Raw genomic sequence first — 25534 nt, forward strand, 5'->3', positions numbered from 1 at the left:
AAGTGGGGAAAAAGTACATTCTGTGGGGTTTTGTTATGTCAGAATCTAAGGCAGAAGCGTAGTTCCAGAGGGAGTCACTCTCTAGACAGAACTTACATTGGGGAACCCTTCCCCACATGCCCGTAGGGCCCGGACAAACTCCAAGGGCCCAGATAGCCTCTTCTGCTCATCCTGTTGGTAGTTTACTCAGTGGAGACCTGGAAGGCAATGGTACCTCCCCAAACTCAGCAAGACCGGCACTGAACTTGGAAGTATTGCAGGGTGGCCGGGAGGGCATGAATCTGGGTGCTCTGAACTGTGTGGGTCTCAGCAATGGTAATAACAGGCTCTCCACAGAAGTGGGCACCAAGGATTCAGAAACTGCCAAGGACAGTTTATCTAGAACTTCATCCCCCTGCAGATCCATTTTGCTTGCCTATTCCTGGCATTCATTTTTAAATCGACCATAGTCATAATGCTAATAGTTACTCTTACTCTGCCTGGCAGGTGTCTGGAGTTGGGGGAATTTTTTTGCTTTTTGTTTTCCTTTTGTTGTCTTTTTTGTTTGGTTTCTTTGGAATTTTGCAAGAGCAGGAAACAAAGACCCATATAGAGAGCAGTTAGCGAGCAGTTGGAATCTGTTGATGTTATACTTTCAACTCGTGCTGGGGATTTGAGAAACTGTCACTGAGGTAGAACTTCATGACAGAAAGAAATGAGGTAAAAAGTCTGTGTGTGATCCATTGTTATTACACAGGAGTCCACATGTTTAACAGTTGCATCTTCAAGATAATGACTACCTTAAGACCCAGAATTTGGCTGGTCCATCTCCAGCCACCATCTCAAAAAAATCCAGAACAAATATGTGGGGCTAATGTGTCACTAAAGTGCCTCTGACATTTGGTAGTCGGTGCCCTTGGCCAAGCAGTGGTTCTCAGTCATGTCCAGAGCTCTGGGAATGTTGGAAAAGATGCAGTGCATCACGATGGCAAGTTCTGTGGCCCTGGGAAGGGAGGCGTCAGAGCTTCCGTGTCACAGAGAACTCTGGTTTTGAACAGGGCGTACTCATTCACTTTCGAGGCACTGTGTCCATTCACTGCTGTGTGGGACTTCAAAAAGCAGGCTGTTGGAGCTTAGATTCCTTTATCATGAGATTAACTGAGAACTAAGCAGCTAGTAGTGTTCTACCCTTCCTGCACATCAAACCTCCTAGGATGTGTTAGAGCTCCACTTCAAGCTATTCGGAATCGAATGGATGGACTTAGATATTTATAATGTTTAAAGATTTGCAGAATCACTACAGTAGATGTCTGAGTTATCCAAAATGTATACACATATTCCGTGGGGGTGTGACAGAGGTTTCAGTAAACTGTGTGACGCTAAGGTGTAGGAATATCAGATGTTTTAGTCTGAGCTGACCTTAAAGGCTGGTGTCTAATCCCCAGTGAGGCATTTCCACTACATGCAGTCTTTCCCAGAAGATCTGCAATGCAAAGCAGTTTTATTTCTACCTTGGTAATGTTAGAATATAGTCCTTTCCTTAATATGGGTTTTCAGAATCAACAAAACTGGAGGAAACAAATAGGAATAGTATATACCAGAAAGGACAACAAGACGAATAGTGTGCGGAGTTGTGTGCGTTCAGAGACACAAGCACGTAGGCACCCTCATGAGGATGCCAGGGCAATCTAATAAAATCACTACTCAATAAAACTCCTAGGAATTCTTGGGAGACACCATAGATACGTGCAGGGTGGTACAGACCCCCCAGCAATGACCTGCCATCTGGGTAAGGAAGGGAGGGTGTCTGTGATAACCGACCACCGGCTTTATCTTTATATTTCCTTTTAGCACCTATGTTGTCTTGGCAACAGGAGTACTGTACTTACCTGTGAACTCCTCAAACAGGAGGAGGAATTTTGTGATAATCCTGAAACTAGTGCAGCCCTCCACATAGGGGGAGGTCAAAGTAGGCTAAAATAAGGCTGGCCTGCCTGCGACTCACAGACTCAAGCCTCTGGGATCCCTCTGACAGCTCCTCAGAATTTAACAAGGCAAATGTGCTGTCTCTCTGGGTTCCAGGAAGGGAGCTCTTTCCAGCTCTGCACCACCCACTTCAGAGCTAGCTTTCTGGGTGCCCTGGAACTGGCACACACACACCCGCGTCCTGCCGTGGTCAGGGTCAGGGCAGAGACTGCCCTCAGGGATGAAGTGGCCTTTGTCTGACCAGTTCCTCCCTGCAGTTCCAGGCTGTTCTGTAACCCTTCCTGCACATCAAACCACACATCTCCCTCCCACACCACAGAGCCTAGACTTGACAAGTCAGCAAAATGGTACCCAAGACCTCTACAGGAGTGTCTCTAGTGTCTCCCCTTGCTCCCCTTTGATCCTGCTGCTTGCATTAGTTTTGTTGTATGAAGCTACTTCTGAATGAAAAACACGAAGATGTCTTTGTTCATCAAAATAGCAAAGCCCTCCCCACAAAGGCATGACAAGGGACCTTCTATTCGTCCCTTTGATGCTGTGCTATTTAAACATCACACTGAAAATAAACTCAACAAAGCAAAACTTATTATAAAACATTCCCTTACATGGCACATTCTTGGGCATAAGAAGTGCCTTTGTTAATTTGGCCTAGATTTAAGGAGAAAAAAAAAGAATTCAGTTGGCAGTTTTTAAGCATAAATAACTCAAATGCATAAAACAAAGGAAAATACAGTAAAGCGCCTGGGATGTGTTACTGGCTGCCTTTCCCAACCTTCGAGTTAATTTCTGTGGCAAGTGGGATACAGTGATTTAATCAGCTGCCAGCAGTTTGAAATGTCAGCTGTGTCACTTAGCTTCCACTTGAAACATTCATGCAGTGTTTGTGACTGTGTTCTCATTACATTACAGCCTGGTCTCATGGGGTACAGTCATGCTGTGGGTCAGATGCCCTCGTTGAATGTTGAGGTTGAACAGAAAGCAGGGCTAATGTTAAAATGTGAGAAAAATGAATGGCTAATTAGATGTAGGAATTGCAAAAGCTACGCAGGAAGACAGCTGCTTAGACTCCAGCTGTACAACAACTGGGTTTAATGAAAACAAGCTTTGATTCCGGTTGTAGTTTTTACCTGGTTTCTGGTGGATGAAAGGATTTCATATAAGTTTTAATGAAATAGTACTTCATGAACAGATCTGTATATCCTCAGCAGCCAACTGGTGCTATTTCATTGGGAAGCTCTTAGAAAGCAAAAACGCTTTGTCGCTGGATATGGAACCTCTGTAGTCACAGTAACAAGCGTGGTAACACGCTACATCCTCTTGTGATGGTTTGCATCGCTCCTGCGGGCGAGGGGTCAGCGGTGGTGGCTGTTCATGCTGGCTACTCTGAAAATGAGCAGAATGACAGTGTCCCAGAGGTTCTTTCCCTGAAACTAGCATCACGTCGTGGTCCATGCCTTGGAAATTGTGCATTCTCTACTCACTGGTGCTTTGAAACCATAGCTTAACTAGGAAAAGTGTGGATAATTTTGAGGCATTTCTAGGAATTCCTTGGCAGCCCAGTATGGGTACAGCCCACTTGAACAAAGAAAGTATCAGCACACATAATACTTTCTTCTTTGGAAAGAAGGAGACGAGATGCCTCAGAAAGCTCCGCCTTACTTTGCCCATTTTTTAAGCCAAGGCTTTGTCCTGAAGAGCCCATCTTGCCTCATATTGCAGGTGTTTATATTTAGTAAACTTTAATTATTGACATGTCCCAGCTGAACAAGTTCTTTGTTAAAAAAATAATCTTAAAACTAGTAAGTTCAAAGTTGTTTATGTTTTTCTGTATTTACTTTTTTGGGTACCACCTAAATCCATCACCAGAAAATAGAGTCAAGAGCAATTTTAGTAAATGATCCACATCTTGGCTAACATGTGCTATGACTTAAGAACATACAGTCAGTTCATTTTGGCAGTTATTCAGCCTTTTTTAAAAAACAGTCCTGGGACTTTATTGATTTACTTTAGAATTTTTAAATAATTTTGTCTAACCCAAATTCCCATATAAGGGCATTTCAAACTCAGATCTAAATTGTTACTTTTGTTTTAATTTCTCTCAAACTATTAAAACAGTTTTAAACCTATTAAATAACTATAAATGGTTCTGAATCTTTTTGCCAAAAATAAGTAATAAATTAAAGTGAAATAATATACTAAAAATGTAGAAGCTTTCAGGAAAATTTAGGGCACTTTCTTTTTCAGCACTGTAGGAAACCACCCCAGATTATTATCCAGGATTGCTACAATGGCTTGACTGTTTGAAGACCTGTAATATCCTACATTCTCCAGAGAAAAGATCTGGACATGATTCCGGAAAAAGTGCTTCACGTTTATTTTCTGTGTGTGTGCTTAGAGTCGAGTGCCTGTGCAGTCTGCTCACAAATGAATAAGACGGATAAATGAACACCACTCCAGAAGCACCTGCCCTAACCTCTCCTTCGGAAATTAACAGGGCTCATAGAGGCCAAACCAGCCATGTTTTCCTGCTTGCTGCAAATAATCGTTTAAAGTCCTTTAAAAATGGTTTATAATGTCATTTATTTCTTAAAGTCATAAAACTCGGTTTAATTGATAGTATATAATTTTCCCCTTCTTTTTCATGAATGCTTATAGTTTTTTTCTTTTTAATTCCTTCTGTGTCATTCCTTTTGCATCATTAACTCCTGGACAGACAAAATAGGTTTTCTTAAACAGAAAATGAGCCTCACGTCAGTTATCTATTACTTCAGGTTAACGTGTATATGCATGGACCAACTCTCCATAGGGAGTGTAAGCCTTGTGTACTGCCCCCGAAAAGGGGCCAACATGACAGACCCAAAGTAATTTATTCTGGGGTGCCTGGGGGCCTGAGCACCTTCACCTGGAGAGGAACAGCTGCCTCCAGAGGCTGTGCATGGAGGTGGGGAGTGTTACCCCCAAATCCCACCTGAGGCCCTGGCTAGTGGAAGAACCACAGAGAAGCCTCCCACCCCTCAAAGGAGAAAGGTGAAAGTGAAGCTCCCCCAGCCACAGACCTCATAAATCTTGCAAGTAACTGTCCAGGAGAAGAAACTCATGTCTCTGATAGGCCTCACTTTAGAAGGAATGCAGTTGATTTAGAAGTACAGTTGCTGTTTGTTCAAAGCTACTGATACGTTCAGAAAGTGAACAGATTCAAAATAATACAGTGGACTCAAGCAGTGGAATAAGAAAAAAGTGCCATCATTGGAACATTCGCATGCAGATTATGTCAGTGACATCAGCACCAAGAGAATGTGACCACTTGGGAAGATGTGCTCAATACCTACTGTTTCTTCCTTGTGCTTTATTATAATCGTTCCCATTACGTGATACCATCCTTTTGTACTCTCTTCTCTACCCCTCTTTGCTTGATGGATTTTTAAGCTGTTCCTGGTTAAAATTCCCAATAAGGTGTGTGTTCACAGGCCCCGTGTGGACTTCCTGAGAGACCCTGGCCATGAGGCTGGCTGGTCTGTAGAAGTACTCTGATGGGAGTGGAACTGGAGACTACAGGGAAGGGTAACTGGGTCAGTTATTTCTGCACCCTCAGTGGCAGACCCTTTATTGTCGCCTCCTCACAAGGGCTGCCCCAGTTCTTCTCAGCTGAGCACCCAGCCATGCTGGCTGACCCCATGATTCCTGTGTCCTTCATCTTGCTCTAGTGAGATGGCCTCAGTTGGGCTTCAGAGAAGTGACTTGGGGTGGCCTCTTGTGGTGGACTGCCAATCCCGAGGCCATTTTCACTACAGAAGAGGTAAACCCAGAACACACTCATTATCATTTTGATTTTGTCAATATTATCAACAGCTTCCCACTCATGAAGCTGCAAATAATATAATAAAGTGCTATAAAAATTGCAAGAAATGTTAGTGAATTCAGTCTCATTTTAAATAGCCCACATTTTTTAAATGTGTTACTGTTTTGTTCCGAATGTGAGCCAGTACTTTAAAAGAACAGAGAGTTCAGAACTGTTTCTTTGGAATATTTCTGTCATCTGGAAATGCCTGTGCAGAAGCCCCATGACCGATCTGCTTGGCTGGGATACCTGTTGACATGCTACCAGCTCTTGGAATAGAAGGCAGAGCCAGCATCCCACGAGTCCAGGGGAAAATAGCCAGCATTGCCTGCAGAAACCGTGCAGTAGTTGAAAAATGTTCTAAATATGTAATTTCCAAAGATGATAAATATTCTGGGTGTAACTTTATAATTGTGTCTCTCAAAACAGAGGCTCTCCCAATTGATAAATTTATTTCAAGATGGAAGGCTATGCAGTATATGTGAATAACCACGCCGCAGGTCATGTTTTGGGAATGCTTTAGAACTGTCTCAGCTTTGTAAGGACAAGGACTTGTCTTTCTCCTTCTAATCCTGTAGTCCAGCCTGGCACAGAGCCGGCGCCTACAACGTATGTTAAATGGAATGCTAATGAAAGTGCCCAAGACTCCTCGGGAACTGAAGATCGCTTAAGATTCTGCTCAGCAACTGAGATCATGGTCTTAAAGTACCTTGAGCATTGCGTAGGACAGACATTGGTCTAGACGCCAAAACAGTGATTGTGTAATATACACTGCTAATAGCTTCTCATCTTTCAATGTTTATTTCTCTAAAAGCCATCTTTTTCATCCTTCCAGTGAAAGTAGAAATACCACACCCCTCTTACTGTTAAATATATTTATAATATTAAGGGAAAAACAGTTGCGAAACCATCTAAGCAAGAAGTCAGAAGCTGCTTAGGCTCATAACAACCAGAATCGTGATGGTAGTAAGAAATTAGATAAATGCTTATGTGCTTTGTGAATCTTTGGGGTCATTGGAGTGACAGAAAACTGCAGACTACGTGTGTGCTGGCATGCTGAAGGCCGCACTGCTCTGTGTATCCCCAGAGATTTTCAAATACTAAGTTAAATCCTTTGGTCTCTGTGTTTGATCCAGCATCTGTCTTAGCTAAGGGTACAGCCTCCTTAAGGGCAGCAGGACAAACACTCCGCTGTGTGACTTGAAAGCCTGTCAGCTCCCTCGTCTAAGCCCGGAAGAAAACTAAATTTAAATTTGACAAAGCCAGAAAGCAGCCTCTCACAGCCAACGCTTATTCCCGGGCTTCACTCCCCTGCCTTGAGCTGCTTGGAATTTTAAGATTCAAGGCACTCCACCAGGAATGAGAAGACCTGGATTCTATTCTTGGCGATGCTGGTGAGCGGCTCTGTGACCTTGGGCAGATGACTTCACCTCGGGGCCTCTTGGTGCCTGCACAGTGAGAAGGTGAGCTGGGCGATTTCAGGGACTCTCTGCTCCAACTTCTGTAAGTCTGGCAACACCCACCAGTAACAGTTACTCACGCCGTGCCCCTCTTTACTCTTTCCAGACTGTTCTAGTGTGTGGCTTAATATTATCATTAAAGTGGATCTTTCCAGATCTTTTTTATAACATTGTGTTTCTTGACAGCTCCTGGTGTTTCTACATTTCTTTTCTATTAAGTATTGTTATATGTGTTTCTTTACATATGTGTTACTCATTGAAATAGGACCAGTGGGTCCTCAGGTATGACGCTGTAATACTTTCTGACACATGGTACAGTCATTTGGGTAAATACTTGTATTCAAAAGTCCAAGTTTTCAAATGGCTTAAAAGAAACTTGGATTCTACAACAAATTCCATATTTTTCCCTGTAAGATTTTTTTGCCCTTCTGACACCTGCTTCAGAGACTTAGGCCTGTCTCTGTAAGTACCCCTCCATATGTGTTTTCAGCCCATTTGTTTTCCATATATGGTTTTGGGAACTTTTCTGAAACAAACTTTAGGGAGAAAAGATTTGAAATCTGTGAATAGCTGTGGCCTTCATATGCTGTCATCTAGTTGACTTACCTATGAGATGGGATCAGAATACATGGTGAATATTTAAATTTAAAGAAATGCATTACAGTAAAATGACACATGCCCATTAATCTCACTAAAAATATTCCCCTCTCTTTGAACACACTTATCCCATCATCTTTCTTCCCACTTTGTGAAACAGTTTTGGAAGTTCTTTCTTTTTTTAAAAAAAGGCTCTTGTAAGGAATGGTCAAAAGATATGGTGAACATTAGCACAGACTCCTGCTCTAAGCAAAGGCAGTTTCCTCTTCCACCTGATTCACCCAACTGGGTAGCACTGTGTGACTTCAGACTCTTCCCCAAAGGGAAAACAAGCATGAAGGGGAAACATTTGGAATCAGTTCAGGACACCAGTACACAACGGAAGACCCTCTGAAAAGAGGACTTCCAGAACTGCGCCAGAAAATGGCAGAGCAGTGAGCTGAGGAGAAATATTTTGAGAGGGGTTAATGGAAGTGTGTCTTTTCCTATCATATTTTCTTGTAATTCAAGCATTCATTGCAGTGTTTGTTATATTTTGTGCTTTTTAAGTTTGGCTTTATCAGGACAGGAAGCTAATGAAGCATCTATAGTAAACAGTTCCTGAAGAATCTCAGGAAAAAGGCCACTGAGCTCCATATTGTTAAGTGACCATCGGGAATGTTTAACCTGATGTAATTTCTCCCATGCCTTAGCCACACACTCTATGAATTTTTGTAGGACATAGGAAGAAGTCTCTTTCTTCTGGGAGGCTGGTGGGAAAAACGCCTTAACCTGATTTACAAAGAACACAAAACAGAGAGGTCCGAGTAGCAGGAAGTGTGGAGAAACCATGTCATTTTCTAAGTGTCCACCACTGCTTTTGCATGGCTCCCGTCATCTTTCCACCAAGAGTCCTCTTTGCATTTTACAGCGGACTGAGGCAGACAAGAGCTAACCTGACTGTGTGCCTGTCACTGTATGTAGTCCCTCATGGTCTTACAACTGTGAGTAACAGCCTCTCAGTTAAGTTGGAGCAGTAGAATGGAAACCTAGGTCTCTGACACAGTTCCAAAGTCTTCAATGAGGGAAACCAATTCCAAGCCCTATTCCTACTGCACATAGGTGTGTTTCTGTATGCTTTGGTAAGATACATTATCTCTCTAAGGCAAGGTTGTAAGATGAACTCAATATTTCAGGCACAGTTGCTAAGAGGATGTCCTAAACTAGCAGTTTCTCCAAAGTCCTTGTCATGGAGCCCTACAGAGCGCTGCCTCCCCGTGTCTGGTCACCATTGTTACCATAATTGTGGTGGTTGTTATCACTCCTGAGATTATGATGTCAGACTCTCCAATCAGGGAGATAGACAGGGCAGGATTTCTCTCAGTTGTCCTAAATGTATTAAACTATGGACAGATTGTCATTATTAAGCATTTTAGACACTCATGAAATAGTATCAGGAAGCCAACAAAAAGTAGAAGAAAGTGAATATGCAATACATGAAAGACCATACAGGAGGAGATCTCAACTGAAAATAAGATCTCATTATTTAAACTTTAAGCTAGCCTGTTTGCTGGATGATACACAGTCACTTGTGATTTTTTTCAGCACATCGAACCTATCATCATTAGATATATGTCAGTACAAGACCATCAGAAGAAGAAAAGAATGAATGAATGGATGTGTGCTGCTGGGGAGGCCAAGTCTCCTTGCATTTCCATAAGAGGTCAATTTGGTTATCGTTTACAGAGCATTTCTATACCCTTGAGCTACTTTCCTGCAGGACGCCTCAGTTGAAAACAAGTACAAGACTGTCTCACCATTGCTTTTCTTGACTTCCCCTAAGAAACAGTACCATCTTCAGCTCTGGCTCCACTTTCCTGGAATGCAAAGACATCGCTGTCAGTGTAGAGGCAGGCAGCATACTATCATTGAATCGTGCAGGCTGCAAGACTGCTCTGCACATGGTCCTCTTTCCATTTTTTTAAAGGCAAAATTCAAGTGAGTTTTCACACCTGAGGTTATAATGTTAGACAGATGAATTAAAAGCAGTTGTATGTGTAGTCTGGTCATACAAGTATAGCATAGTGTACACATGTAATACAACCACCACCTGCACTGCTCAGCTACATTCAGGTGGAAACATGCAAGTCCAGCCCGATAAGCTGGGGAAGGGGAGAGAGAAGAAGTGCAAGGAGAAAGACAGTTTCTACCACCCATAAGAGATGCATTTACTTTTCCTAGTAAAAGAAACCTAAAATTGACCATTGTCATCCTGTAGCATAAATCACTCTCTCTTTTGGCAAATTTGAAAACACTGGGCTCTGTTATAACAGTTAAAAATGTCCTGGGCCTGGAGTTGTTTACCCAGTAGTTGCTGCTCTAAAGTTACAGAGCTGTGGTTGGAAGCAGAAGCTTGAAGGCTGGCTCCAAGTCAGTGACGTCACAGGAGGCTCAGCAGCTGCTGGGACACTGAGCTCAGCCCTTGGACTTTTGAACGTGGTGAAAGACTCCAAGGGCCTTGTCAGTACTGCTCTGCGGAATGGTTTGACTGGGGCTGCAGCCCCCTCCCCTTACTTCTGTGTACAAGATTTACAGAGCTTTGCTTGGCTCTGAAGACGGATAGCTCGCCACTGCTCTTTGCATTGCTAGACTGACGGGTAGTCAAGCTGCTGCAGGATCAACCCTCTAGTGCAAAAAGGTACGTTACTTTCTGGCAAATTTGGAAGCAAGTGATTCATTCTGGCAGGGTACAGAGGGGCTGCTGCTGAGGCATTGTAAACCGTGGGTGCTGTGAAGCACTGCGTGATTTCAGCATCTGCCTGTGCTGGTGTCTGGGCTAGGCTGAAGGACTGTGGGCGGGGTGCATAACGGATTGTGCTCCCTGGGAAAGAGGCCTTTCAGCTGCTGAGGGTGGATTTGCAAGTGTGGACTGACAGTGCCACCCGCTCCTGGGACTGTTTCTCACACAATGCTTCTCAGTCATTGAAAAAGTTCTCTGCCCATCGTTCCGTGGACTATTCTTATTAGAACATAGTCTGCGTTAGGATGTAGGCTTTTGATATTTGAAGGTTAACATTCACAACCCTTGAGACTGTTGGTATTTGAAAGTTGCAGTGAAAAATAATGTGGTTTCATTGAAGGTGATGGGGTGGGTGCTTGCAGGATGTGTTTCTGTAATTTGAGCTGAAATCTGAGCCATCTAGAGTGGGTTAATCTACAGTGAGGAGAAACTCTCACCACTGTTATCTTCTGTCCGGCATTTGGGACATGTGCTTACCCAAGCCAAAAGCTTTTATCAATGCTTATATTGTATTGTTAAGAAAAGTAAAACGGGGATGCCTCTAGCTTGGACACTTTGTACTTTGAGTAAATAACTGGAGAGACAACAAGGAAAGAAATGATAATTATGGAGAAACTCAGTTGCTTGCTTTCCACTTGCAAGTGATTGTGTCTCTTTGACCTTGTTGGAATTGGAAGAATGTGCTGAAATAGCAATAAAAAGCAATCCTTTTTTTTTAAAAATCCATTTTTCCCTGTAACTGAATCAAATCTGGATGGTCTCTGAAAAAATATGCTTACTGAACAACAGAGGGAGGAGATCTGTTAATCAGTGGAAATGAGGCAAAGGATTTATAATAGCTTGGAAAGAGAGGTAGAGAATTTCGGAAGCCAGTGATGCAATTCTCAGCTAGGTGTAGGTGTGGGAATTCCTAATCTCTCAAAGTTCCCAAGAAGCAAAGCATCTTCAGGCCAAATGGTTTCTTTAGAAATTTTGAGACTGGCAGTACCTGCTGTGCATCATGTTCCTACTGAGATGTACAACCTGTGATAAATGACAAACCTTCAGTTGTATGAAAAGTGGAATGGTTAGGAAAAAAGAAATAGAAAATCAAAAAAACAAGCATCAAACCTGAACACAATCTCCAAAGAGAGAAGCAGCGGTGGAGTGACCTCTCTGAAGACCATTTGGTTTGGCTGGAATCCTGCCTTCCTCAGTGAATGAGATGTGCTGAAATGGTGATCACCAAGCATGTCAGGAAGGGAGGGCAGAGGTGCAGGGGCAGCCGAACGGAGGCAGATCAGGGGATGAAAATTACTACATGAAATCCCTGTTGCCCTTAGATCCAGCCTCCGGGGTAGGACTAAGAGGCTTGCAAAGCCATTCACTCCAGCACCACACTTACAAAATCACTCTCAATTTCTTGGTGTAGAGCCCTGGAGAGCAGAAGTTGGTTCAAAGGGATTATGTAATGTTAGTTTGGCAAGATGAGGGGAAGAGCCTGTGCTGCTCACTCTGTCCTTTTACATTTGCTCTAATAAATTTTAATTCTGAATGAAATTCTGGAAAGATTAAAATGGAGTGGAGAGCAGATAGATATTTGCGGGAGGGACACAATGAGCCTTCTCTCCCACGTAGATGCCAGGATCTGTGGGAAGAAACAAGAGGACTAGGAACAAAGAGAACTTTTGTATTTTCCTCAGTGGGGACACTAAAACTTCATTTTTAAATCTGCAGATCCATTTTACCCCATAAATTCTCATCACAGGACATTCTGTCCCTAACAAAGTTTGCAGTTTTTAAAACGACTTAATTTAGAATTACAACCAAAGCAACTTTATATAAGATTTACATTTAATATTTTACTAACAAAAATTTCTCCCTAAATATGTAACATTACGTGTCTCTAAAAATACTTGAAAAATACTAAGGCAAAAGAAAACTACAGAGACCAGAGGGGCCTTTACACTATGAGACTTACTTCGTTCCATCTTCCAATTTAAAAAAATTAAAGTAGTATGACACCAGACAAATACAAAAGGATACAGAAGAAGAGAAGAGGGGAGAGAAAAAGAAGGACTAAACAAAGGACCAGGCATTTATAAAGCATTCATTTTGATCCATGCAGTTTAGACACTTTTTTAAAGCATTCTGTCTCACAGAAACTTCTAGACAATCCTCTGCTCCCCTTTAATCTTACAAGAGGAAGTGGTCATATATTCAGCTTTATTACACTTGATCTTTACATTTATGACAAGACTGAAATGCTTAGAAAGGCAAACCAAATCCTCTGCCCCCGAATTGCCAGATACTGCTCTACAGAAGTTTTCTTGCAAAGCCTTCCTTTGATCCTGAACCACTGCATTTTCTGGCAGCAGGAATGGCTCTGGCCCTGGAGAGGGGAAGCTCTGCACCTTGGCCCTTCTCCAAAGTGAGTGAAGAGTTTGGCTTTGCAGATCCGCGCGGGATTCAAGGAATGCTACCTGGGCTCCGCGGAGCTCTCTCACCAAAAGCAAGACTTAGTGTATTTTTGGATGATCCTGTGGTAGACAAAAAAGAGAGGTTCCGGCACTTTTTAAACTAGTAGAGAAGTGGTTCAAGAAGAGTTGAATAGAAAACAAAATTGGAATCATTTGTTCCATTATAATTATACGAAAACTATGATTTCTAAACCTTTCCTTTTTGGCCTAAGACATGGAATATCATAGCATCTTTTATCCGGAACTCTCATAATTAGTGTGCACTGTTTTTATGACTTCTTTGGTTAAATCTGAGGCTGTCTCTTGATATTTCAAGCGACTTCAATCTTCCTAAGAAATTCCATTGCCTGGTGACTTTGAGTCAGCAAAGCAGCTTCGGTTCACAATTGATAGAGTTTTAAAGTAGTCGGCCAACCTCAAAATAAGCACAGACAGAACACCCTGGGAATGGATGTTAGACAAACGTAAAAGATTACTAGGTAATGGGGCTCAGTGAACACTGGAGTAACCAAAACAAAGAAAAAACAAGGTTCTGTAAATTCTTTATTATCTTCATTTGATTAGGCCTTTGTTTCCATTTATTATGCCAAGTGCTATGGCTATCAAATGTAAGGGTGGAGGGGAACAGAAGAAAGAATGGCACAGGAGAGAGACTGAAGTTAGAAATAAGCATGGCTAAGAGAATAAGACACGATAGCATCTTTGTAGCTGTGTGGAATTACTTAGTTTCTTGAATTAATCATGATATTGGGTGAAAAAGGTGGTGAAAAGTACCAGTGTCCCTAGGGAATAGTTTGGGAACATAGAGAGCTCTGTGCTTGTCTGCTAAGAGTGAAGTTCATTTTATGGTGATCTCAGTATTATTAGGGTACACTTTTTAATGCTCATAAGGCTTGTAATTCATTGATAGTGTGCAGTTTAAAAATAGATGTCTGTGTTCAAAACCATTTCTCTTTCCAATGTGTGTGTTCAGAACAGTTTGACAAAAGTAAGATTAGGTTTTGATGATGTATATCTAATTTTGAGGATATGAATATGCCTCTCTATTCTATGAATACAAAACTGCTCACTGCCTGTTTTTGCAGAGGTAATGTTACAGTATTAGCATCCATGGTATGTATATTACTTGTTGGAAACTTTACCCATAATTTGCATGAGTGGATGTAAGTAAGTTACGGTATTTTGGTAACCTGTTAGCTACTGAAGAGTTGTAATTTTTTTCTGTACTAGAAATTGAACACAGGATCTTGTACACACTAAGCACACATGCTACCACTGAGCTGCTCCCCCAGTCCTCAATTTCTTACAGTCACAATTATTTTAAACAGGTTTATGCATTTTAAAATTTGCTTTTATAGCCACTGAAAAGATACATGATTTAATAAAAATTATCTTCAGTTTAAATCAAAGCAAGACTTTTCAAAAAAAGAAAAATGGAAGGGAAGAGAAAAAAAAGGAAGGAAGGAAGGAAGATAGATCAGCTGGGGATGGTAGCACATGGCTGAATCCCAGCACTTGGACAGCTGAGGCAGGATTGTGAGTGTGAGGCCAACCTGGGCTGTGTAGTGAGCTCAAAGCCAGCCTGAAATGCAGAATGGGACTCTATCTCACAAAGCCAAAACAATTTTTTTTAAATGTCTAACACTTCTTTGCATTTAGTATGTCACTTAATGTTATTAACTATTCTGTGGATTCTTTGGTGTTTTATTTTTTATTTTAAAGAGAATAAAACTGAACAAAATAAAACAGATTGAAGCCAGTGAAAACAACAATGAGAGTGATACAGGAATTCAATCAAGATGATGGGAGATCAACAATGGCTATCATAATATCTTCTTTTCTTCAAAATAGCTGCGCATACCATCGGCTATAATAAAATCAAACAAAAGCAATAAAACCGATCAAAATAACGGAAGTGTTACAGGCCTTCAAAACCTGGTAATACGAAATCGGCAATGGATACTATAATATCTGTTATCTTCAAAAGAGTTTCCCATAGCATCAGATATAATAAAATCAAATAAAACATAACAGGATAAAACCATATCTAACAAAACAATGAAAATGATACAAGAACTCAAAACAAGATCATAGAAAATTAACAATGGTTACCACCTTCCTTTTTTAGATGTTTCTTCCCCTATCACTTTCACAATATCTACTGTACATTTTGGGACCCACTAACTTCTTCAATTTTTGATGATAGGAAGATAACATGATGTTTACCCAAATGAGTCCAAACCATTTCACCCATAAGCATGACCTCCAGTTGCATCCATTTACTGCAAGAGCCTCAAGATTACCCTACTTTATAGCTGAGTAGCTCTCCATTGTATGAAAATGCCATATATTTCTTAGCCATTCAGTGGTGATAAGCAAGCTTTTTTCTGGTTTCCTGTCACACGGAGCATTGTTTCCTCTCCATTGTCTTTCAGTCTATGAATTTCCTTTCATGTTAAATGTGTTTCTTGTATACAGTGTATTGATGGGTCCTGTCTCTTGATCCACTCTGCCTGTGTTTCTTATTATTGGCATCTGCATTAATGCTTATGACCAACATGCTCTGGCTTGTCTCTGCCATGATTTTTTTACTGCTGTTGCCTCCCTTGTTTTCCTCTCCATTCAATTGTCTGCCCCATTCAGTGATCCCCCTCTGCTGCTGTTCTTGCAAGTGTGATTATCTTTATGCCTCTCTAGAACATCCTTCCATGCTCTTTGTAGGTTGGTTTGGTGGTCATGAATTCCTTCAGTTGTACTTTGTCATGGAAGTATTAATTCTGAAAGATAGTTTTGCAGAGTACATCAATCTGGATTTGAAGTTGTTTTCTTTCAGAACTTCTTTCAGAAGTTTCTTTCAGAAACTTCACTTTAAGCTCGTCTTGACTTAAGGGTTTGTGCTGAGAAGTCTGTCATGATTCTGATGGGTTTGCCCTTGTAGGCAATCTGCTTTTTTCTAACAGCCTTAATATTCTGTTCTTGTGCTGAATTTCTGGGAGTTTGATTATTGTATGTATGAGTGTAGATTTATCTTGGTTATGGTTAATTGGAGTTGAGATGCCTTGTAATCTGTATACCAGGTCCTTTTCCCATGTTTGGGAAGTTTTCTACTATTACTTCTGTAAATAGTCTTTTTAGGTCATTTATGTTGACCTCTGCTTCTTTGCTGACACCTATCATTCTTAAATTATTTTTCATTGCATTGCCTTGCAGCCATTGAATTGTTATTTGCTGGTTCCTTATTATTTTTAAGAGATCATTTCTTCCACAGTCTAGCTGCAATCCTGTCTTTAAGGTCTGAAAGCCTATCTTCAGTCTCTTCCAACTGTTTTTTCCAGCTTTCAGTGGAGTTTTAAATTTCCTAAATATCTCTTTGAATCTGTTTCATGCCTTGTAATTCCTTCCTCTATTGTTCATTCTATGTTTCCATCATTTTCCTATGCTTCTCTGTCTTACCTATGTCTTCTTTAGATGTGCTCAGCAATTCTATCATTATGTTTGTGGTTTCTTATTTTACCTGAGACATTATTTCTGATCCAATAACTTTTACAGCCTTATGCAGTTCTTTACTTCGGTTGCTATCCTCTTAAGAGATTGCAGATGTGTGACTTCCATTTTTTCCCCCATGTCTTGTTTCTCCCAGGCTTGTTTTGTATGGGCTGGAGGTCAGAGGTTGCCTTTTGCTCCTTCACCTTGACATTCTCCTGAGTTCCTCCTGACAAGCTGGTTGGGCCGCACTTCCCATGTTGGCTGCCTCTCCTCAGTGTCAGGGAATGGGCAGGCACCTGGGTTTCGGAGAACCCATGTTTCCGAGGAGGAAGTGGGGGATGGGGTAGGCTTCTCCAGACCCATGCAGTACAATGAGGCTTCTCCAATGGCCATGATTATGTAATGGTGGGGCTGCTGCTCCTCTTGGCCTGCATGGCTACACCAAGACTCCCCAGATGGCAGCAGGCACACGAGGCCATGTTTAATTCTCCTAGCCAGCCCACTTTGGATGCCCACAGGAAGCTCCATCTCCAGTGGCAGCCTGCAGGTGCATGGGGCATATCTGGCTGTTTGTCCCTCCTGAGGAAAGCAAGCATCCCATGGCGGCGGGCATGCAGGGGTGGGTCTGGCTATTTCTGCCTGCCTTTGCTGGCTGCCTGCAGGAAGCAAGCATCCTGATGATTGACATTGGTGTTTTAAATTGTATTTTCAGACCCTAATTGTACATACCCCAAAGGTTAGCAACCTAATTATTTTAGTCACCACAATAAGAAGATTCTCTGGCAACTAAACAAAATTTTTCATTTATTCTTTCTATTCAATGTCCAACACAGATTATCATTCATATATTATCATTGGAAGGAAAATAGAACACTACTTAATTTTAATATATGTCTCACAGGGCAGTTTTGATGAATTTAGATTTTATTCATTGAAATAAAATAATGATTTTTGATGATGTGGATTGGTTTCTTGCCCATGCATTGATTTCCTGAGTTGACCCCCAGCTTAGAGTCCTGGCTGGTGTAGGAATAACATTTGCCATCGATTTGCACCCTGAAGACAAAGCTGAGACTCTAGGCCAGCCCTGCCTCAGAACAGCAGGAGTTATTCAGTCACATATCTATGAGTGTACAGTCAAACTTCCTGTTTAAACTCTTACATATCCATAACGTATTCCATCTTTTGATTAGATCAGTAAAGGAATGTTAACATGCACATGTACATTGAAGCATCTTATCTGTTATAATTTTTGCAGCGTTCTCTCCAAACAGGGAAAAAAATCTTAAGAGAATAGTGATTATTAACTGTATTCATTTCTTCTTAAGCAGATTGTTGTCATCTCCTCTTTTGAATCCAGTTTTCCTATAGTTTATGTCAGCAGCTCGTGACGAAATGACCAAATATGTTTTTGGAAAGCACACAAAGTGGGGCTTTCTCTTATGTTTTTTTTTTCTTATGTTTACATTAGGCTTTACTTTAAAGGCAAGTGACTGCTTCAAATAAAACAACTCCAAGCTTCAGGAACTGGTGGAGAGAAAGCAGAGACCAGCAGAAACACTTCTCCACTGACCCTCGCACAGTTACCATGGACCTGCAAAAGCAGTGGGAGAACACAGAGCCTAACTGGCATAAGGAAAAGATGGAATTACTGGACCAGTTTGACAGTGAAAGGAAGGAATGGGAAAGTCAATGGAAAATCATGCAGAAGAAGATAGAAGAGGTACGTGTTGATTTATTATGAATGTATTGTAAAGTTCAAACTCAGAATGAAAATTCTGTTGGTGTTTGTTTTGTTTTGGAAACCACTTTTATGCCCTTTATTCCACTGAAGAGACACATGTGTCAGTGACATTTACCAGACCAAAAATAACATAGCCTTGCCCGGTGGCATCTTAGGGACCATGCTCATCCTGTAGCATTGCCTGAAAGTCAAGACCTTGGCACATCGCTCTAGAATGCAGTGGTGTATTATTTTCAGGATGGAGAAGTTTGGTATCAAATGTTCTATGCAGTCTGCATATGCTCATTAATACCAGGGCATCTGAGTAGAAATGCAGGAAATACATAATTTGTGGTAAATATACTAGAAAAATTATAATTGGGCATTAGAATACAGATTTCCTGAGCAGATTTACGAGTAAAATGTAGCAAAGGAAATTATACATTATATATCTCAGTATAATCAAAAAGTGTGATATATCAAACAAAATGGCAGTAGATATTTTTTCTGACAAGGTATGCTACATTTATTAGAAAAGAGTTTGTCAAAAATGACATGTCATGACTGATTCCACCATTATATTCCCTTATATTATCTCTTAGTCTGTCAGGCATAGACTCTTTCATTCAAGCATTTGCATAGTCATGTATTCAAACTCGCTGGGGAATATTTATACTTACCTCACTTTATTCTGGTAAATCCACAACATTGACTCATGTGGTTTTATGTCCCTTTCCTTGGCCTTTATTTGCAGGCAGTAAAAATGAATGTTTTCAATATTTATAATGGAAACATTTTTTTCTTACTGACAACCAGCTGCTTATGAATAAAATAAAGATAGACAAATTTTGCCAGCCAAAACAAAAGAAGAAAGAAAAGGCAGACCTTTTGTGTGTGATCAGAGATTAAATGACATATCCACTTCTTGTCCCTTCATAATTTGGAAAATGTGTTCCACTTGTCCCTTTTTGGTTTTTTGTTTTTGTTTTTTGATACTGAGGATCGAACTCATGACCTCACACTTGCCAGGCAGGCTCTTACACTACTGAGCTAAATCCCCATCCCCAGTATTTGGATTTTTGTTTGTTTGTTTGTCTGTCTACTTGTCCCTTTAATGCCCCTCTGCATCCAGAGACGGAGACAGAATCATAAGGAGATGTCTGGATCAATAATTCAGACTCTAACACTTTAACTCAGTCAGATACTGACTTAGTCCTGGATTGTTGGTCCCCAAAGGTTTGGAAGGTCCAGTTGGTAACAATGTTGGATCATTTTAACATCCAGTGAATGAATTACCTGATGCAGGATTGGTTTAGTTCATTTCTTAAGTCATGTAGCTAAAATAATCTGCTGATGGGTTAAATTTGCAGTTGTTCAATAATTATTCTGCTAACTATAGACACAATATGTGGTAAATACTAATCTTATCAATTAGCTTTAGTTAGGTCATAACTTATACTGTCTCTTCCTACTTCAGGGCAACAGAAAGGGCTGCAATGCTTTTCACTGTATGAGAAAGTAGCTGTTATGTTGTTATGTTTTTCTGCCTGTGATAGACAGCTGCATAGCTGGAAATATGTATAGATAATGTGCTTACATGAAATATCCATGGATTTTTTTCAGTACATAAGTACTGGCAATGTGCATGTGCACGTGTGTAGGTGTGTTTGTGTGTGTGTGTGTGTGTATGTGTCTAAAAGATACCTTTTTACAGGCTGCAGTACAAAAATAGAAAGATGAGTTGGAGACCACAGCAATGATTTATGTTAAATGCAGCCAGTGATACTGTCTTTCTAGTAATTAACACCAAAATTGTGCCGTGCATATTTCTCTATATTCAGAAGACAATAGCCAACTATTTCCCAGGAATAGCACTTTTCCCTCTTGTTCTAAAACCAAAACCATTTGTTTTCACCCATGCTTTCTCCAAAAAAGGGCAGCAGCATCAACTTTACCCTTAGATCTAACATGCCATGTTGTAGAGTTTCTTTTTAAAATATCCCTCAAGGTGAGCCGAAGCCACATCACACATGGCAGCTTGGTATAAATAATGCTACAGAAACTGTTGATTCACAGCTGTTGTTTGATGCTGTCTTGACCCACCTTATGCAGTGACCACTTACAAATTCAAAAGTACTAAGAAAATAAATCACTGTGTAACTTTCAGGCATCAACTATGTTTAATGCTTTTCTCCACTGAGTCTCAGGTACATATCAAGTGCCAATATATTTTTCCTTATAGTCTTTGAATAACAGTACATGTTATGTAGATGCTGACTGGCTGTGAAGTGCAGAGTCGTTTGTGTTAACATATACCTGAAAGCCTTTTTGGAAATTAACAAGCTTTCCCAAAACTGAAGTCTAAAGAGAAAATTACTTTCCTCCCTCTGGGAGAGAGCTGAGTCTGCAACATGACAATCTCACCAAGAAATAATTTAGGATCCCCTTTAACTCAGGTAAATAGATAATCAAAGCTTTAAGACTCTGTTGTCACATTTGCTTTAACCTGAGTGAGAAACTTTCTTTAGATGTGTATATCCTTGGCATCAAAAACATCTCAGTAATCTGTCGACCTCCCCAGTGTAATCGACCAACCAAAGGACACATTTTCTGATGACCAATTGCATATTTAGGGAGCAGAATAAATTGGCTTATTACGTGAGCTTATCTGCTATTTAGGCACTTAAATGTTGGCATAGAAAGAAGGCCATATGTTTTAAAAACATGAATTTAGTGTAAGTTAAGCACTTGACTCTTTCTGAAGCGATTAGAGAGCATGCCCATGAATTGATTCAGGTCTTTCTGATTTTGTGACAGTGCTTCTGCACCTCCATATAGAGATACAGGTTTCTTTTACTTTTATTGAGTTGACTTTCTGTCCACAATACAGAATTCAGCATCAGTGCACTGCCCTACCAAAAGTAGTCTTTGTGGTTCGCCAAGGTGGCTACAGCTGATCCATAGGTACAAAGTACTATTTGGAGTCAGGACAGCATAAGGTAATGTGGCACAGAGATCCCAAGAGTGGTGTGCGTGGTTATAAAAAGCACGGGCAAAGTCAACTATGGCAAACGAGTTTTCATTTTGTTTTCATGCAGCTTTGCCATGAAGTAAAGCTTCGGAGGAAAATCAACAGGGGTGAAGGTGCTAAAGTCCTCGGTCTCGATCATGAGACGGGCATTGGGAGTGAAATGTTGGCGCCTCCTCCAAATGAGCCCAGCTCAGGACAGTGTGAACTCACAGAGATGGACCACAGCAGTGCCTGGGAAGGGAAACACGGGACAGGGCAGAGCTTACTGGATGAAGAAAACGCACTGTGTAAAGGACAAAAGCTGCCAAAGAAATCAAAAGTAGGATTCATAGACCTGTTGGCTACAGGCAAACAAAAGGGCCATGAGGCTCTACCTGGTCTTGGGACTTCAGAAGAGGAGAGGAAGAGCTGCTCTGGGGCCCTCCACACAGTGAGTAGACGACATGGCTGTGAACTGTTTCTCAGACGCTTGCGTTTCAGGGTGCTAACCCGCTCTTGCCTCTCTGTATAAAGGCTCTTGAAGAACTTGCCAGAGTTAGCGAAGAGCTGTGCAGCTTTCAAGAGGAAATCCGAAAGCGGTCTAGCCACAGAAGGTAAGATGGGCCTCTACACTTATTTTAGGGAAATCCAAACAGTATTACTTGCTTCTTCCTTCCATTTTGTGAGTGATAATTAATGAGTTATTAAAATATATATGTAAATAAATATAAATAAATAAAATGTATGTGTCGGGTAGAGGTAGACACTTCAATGGTGCACTTTGCTGTTCACTGATTTTTAAATCTTCAATTCACTGTACAATTTTATGACCAAGAGGACTTTATTCTCATGGTAATCAGTTTAGTAAACCTTCCTTTAAAAATTAAGATATGTCCTCTTGTATCATTCTCTTAACTTTATTTTATTTTTTAAAGGAAAAAACTTTGCTTTATGTTTCATAGTAGTGTTTGCACACCTGACTCTCTGGAAGATTTGGAATTATTACTAAAAATATTGGCACATTAGCTAGATGAATTAACCGTATGTGCTGTGATGTTCCCATCCACATCTGCATCCTGCCTTGATCATCTGCATGCACTCTTCTCCCTCCTCCTCCTCCTCCTCCTCTTCTCCTCTCTGCACCCCTCCCAGCACCTGGTGATTCTTCCACTTTCAGTCATCTTTCTGTTTCTTTCAACATGTAAGAGAGAAGGTGTGATACTTGTCAGGTGATACTTTTCTTTCTGTTGTCTCATTTATGCTACTTCATAGGATGTCCATCAGGTCCATTCACTTTGCTACAGATGACAGTATTTTATTCTTCTTTGGTGCTAGGTAATATTCCATTCTGTATGTATATATCATATCTAACATAGTTCTCTTTCATCTTGAGTAATTGGCCAGTGGAAGAGTATACAAGGCAGCTTACCCTGTTAAGTATGACTTTAACCTATGTCAGAAATTAAGAGTGTAGTATTATAATTATATTTGATGTTCTACTGAAACAGTTTATACCCAATTTATTTCTCTACAATTAGTATTTACAGAGAAAGACATATTTAATGTAATTTTCAGAATAAAATAAATACGTTCACACATACACATTGACACAATATTATTTCAATTCAGAAACAGTATGTAATTGTGAGCATAAGTTGTAACCAAATTATAAATTAATTTTGAAGTCTTCACATGATCAATATGGGTTATTCTGATGTCAGTTTCTCTCCTCAAGAAGCCTTATGTTTCTCTTAGAAGCACTGATGGTATGCACCTTCATTTTTCCTTAGCTCCTAGGAAGCTTAGAATTTTTGTACAGACTTGCAATGGGTCTTTCTAAGCCAGCAATATTTTATACATAATATTGCCCTGCACTGGCCCATTTAGCTTTCCCTACTGTTTTGGTAGTAGGTATTTCTCTGCACTTAGTTAATCATTTATAAGTTGAATAGATATAAATGGCTTATATTTATCAATACAATTAAGCTTGATTTGTGAATCCATATTCATGTGATATTTGAGATTTTTACTTGGAGACTGAGAAAAAGACTTACTTTCCAGTTTTTGTTCACAAGTAACACCTAGTTCAAAACTCACATTGTCACATGATGGCTTTTAGAAAAAAGTTGAAAATCTCTCCTGTATAATTCAGAGACACTGCAGTCTTTTCCCGAGGACATTACACATGGACACGACTTCTCCCACTTTTCATTGTCCAACCCACTCTGCTTTAAATCCACCCATACTGAAGTACTCATTGTTTCTTGAACGGGTTCACTGTTTTTATCACAGTTCATGCTGTCTGTATGCCTTTTACGGGACTTATTAAAAAAAAACTTTTTTTAAGCTCAGGTGACACCTTCCATTCGATTATGTCTTATTGTACTTTTATTCAGATTTCTGTCTTAATACTTATTTGTTGTTTCAAATTCAAGAAGAGGAAGTTGTGCTCGCTTAACCCAATGAGTAAGAATTCTAAAGGCAAAGAGGAGGTAAGGAAATGGCAAGAGAAAAGTTACAGAAATAGGAATTCAGTAGCAGAAATGCAAGAGAGTCAGAATTTACTCTGAAGTTTCAAATAAGATCAAGAATGATAAAGATTGGAAAGCATAGGTCAGGCAAGGTGGGCAGAGCCTTGATGTAACACTGAGTATTGACTTTGACCTGTGATACGATAAAGGGAACTTGAAGATTTTGACTAGGACATTTACCTAAAGATTGTGTTTGAGGAAATTGTGGCTCCCTTTCCTGTAGCAGACATCCATGGTTTTTTTTAGGAACTAATCTTAAATAAAGCTATCCCTAAGCTATCACATCTTACAATTATCTAGGATGAAGTCAGACTCTTTTCTCCAGGAAACGCCGAAAGCAGTCAGTGCACCTCAGGGGAACCACTTGATCAACAATGGCCAGTGCATTTTTCCAATCAGTTTCGAAAAAGAAAAACAGACGCGGGGAAAGAATCTGAGCTGTACCAGTGTGTCCCAAAACAACTCTGTAAAAAGTTGCGGAATTGGTGCAGTTGATTTGCAAACACATGAAACCCCACCGGTTCCTCCTCCGAGGAGCACATCTCGAAATTTCCCCAGCTCATATTCCGGACAAGCCCAAGAGCAACTGAAGGGAAGTGTAGACCACAAGAGCTGGGCAGCCTGTGGGAGTCCAGGTGGAAGGAGCTGCAGTCCTCCTTTTCTTTCGAGGCAGCGTGAGATACCTACATTGGGTCCAGATGAAGGGAAGACTTTGGAAGATAGTGTCGTGTTTTCCTCTTTGACACCAGAAATCCAAATAGATAGCAGGGCTCCCGGTAGCGTTAGACTTGGCGTAAGCCCATGCACTTTTGAGGTAGATGCCAAAAGGAGCCCCTCTGCTTTGCGGTTTCAGAATACCTGCTCTCTCCCAACCAAGCCACAGTTAGAAAACGTGCTTGCAGATCACTCTGAAAAATCTCCTGTTCTCCCCGTAAATAATGACAGTAGTTCCTTGGTGGCACAGAGCAGTGGTCCACTTGGAAGTTTCACCTGTGGCTTTGAAAGGACTACAAGGAATGAGAAGCTGGCCACAAAGACTGATGAGTTTAACAGAACTGTGTTTAGAACAGACACACACTGTCATGCAGCATGGCAAAATGAAAGCTACTCACAATCATCTGAAGATAGTAAGCCTTCTGATACCCCACCTGCCCCTGTAGGTGGCCTATCCGTCAGTGACAACGTGACCGATATTCTGAAAACCAGCACCTACGTGCCTGAGCCCACAGAAAATGTACCTGTTAATCATACCGGGAAGTCCACAGCTGGCCTGGCTAGACAAATGCAGGAACAGATGCCTTCCGGCGGTTACCGGACTGTGCTTCAGGAGCGTGACTGGAGACCAAGCAGTTTATCTGGCAGACCAAGATCCGCTGACCCAAGATCCAACTACGGCGTCGTGGAAAAGTTGCTGAAAACGTATGAAACGTCCGCGGGCCCTGCATTTTGGAGCTCTAAATGCGTGCGGGAAAATTGGACCAAGTGGGACACGGATGTCAGTGACAGTTCCACGTCAAGTCGATGCTTACAAGGGATTCAAATGGAGCAGGAGTTTCAGCCAAGGACAGTTTGGGGCGGGGGACAGCAAGTGAAGCCAGGAGTAGATCGCAGAAAGGTGACGGAGGTAAGAAAGCAAGCTACACCGTGCGGTGGGACTGCGTCTGTGTTTCGCACAGGCTCTGGTTC

General features: G+C 41.0%; 1 protein-coding gene across 3 annotated transcripts in view; it reads left to right on the forward strand.

Annotated features, from left to right (window-relative positions):
* The window catches only part of Kiaa0408 (KIAA0408 ortholog), a 32246-nt gene that overhangs the window by 834 nt on the left and 5878 nt on the right, over positions 1-25534 (forward strand). Inside the window, exons 2-6 of one of the 3 annotated variants that reach the window (XM_063232893.1) lie at positions 9445-10537; positions 18056-18307; positions 21406-21768; positions 21852-21931; positions 24149-25472. In XM_063232893.1, the coding sequence (XP_063088963.1) occupies positions 18173-18307; positions 21406-21768; positions 21852-21931; positions 24149-25472 (1902 nt within the window). In that variant the 5' untranslated portion in view covers positions 9445-10537; positions 18056-18172. Of the gene's footprint in view, positions 1-6939; positions 7267-9444; positions 10538-18055; positions 18308-21405; positions 21769-21851; positions 21932-24148; positions 25473-25534 lie in introns of all 3 variants that reach the window. The other 2 variants (XM_013151055.3, XM_023564544.2) reach the window with 2 other exon arrangements.

This window comes from Cavia porcellus, unplaced genomic scaffold (genome assembly GCF_034190915.1).
Source record: "Cavia porcellus strain 051 isolate PalLab524CR breed Dunkin Hartley unplaced genomic scaffold, mCavPor4.1 scaffold_22, whole genome shotgun sequence".
Classification (NCBI taxonomy): domain Eukaryota; kingdom Metazoa; phylum Chordata; class Mammalia; order Rodentia; family Caviidae; genus Cavia; species Cavia porcellus.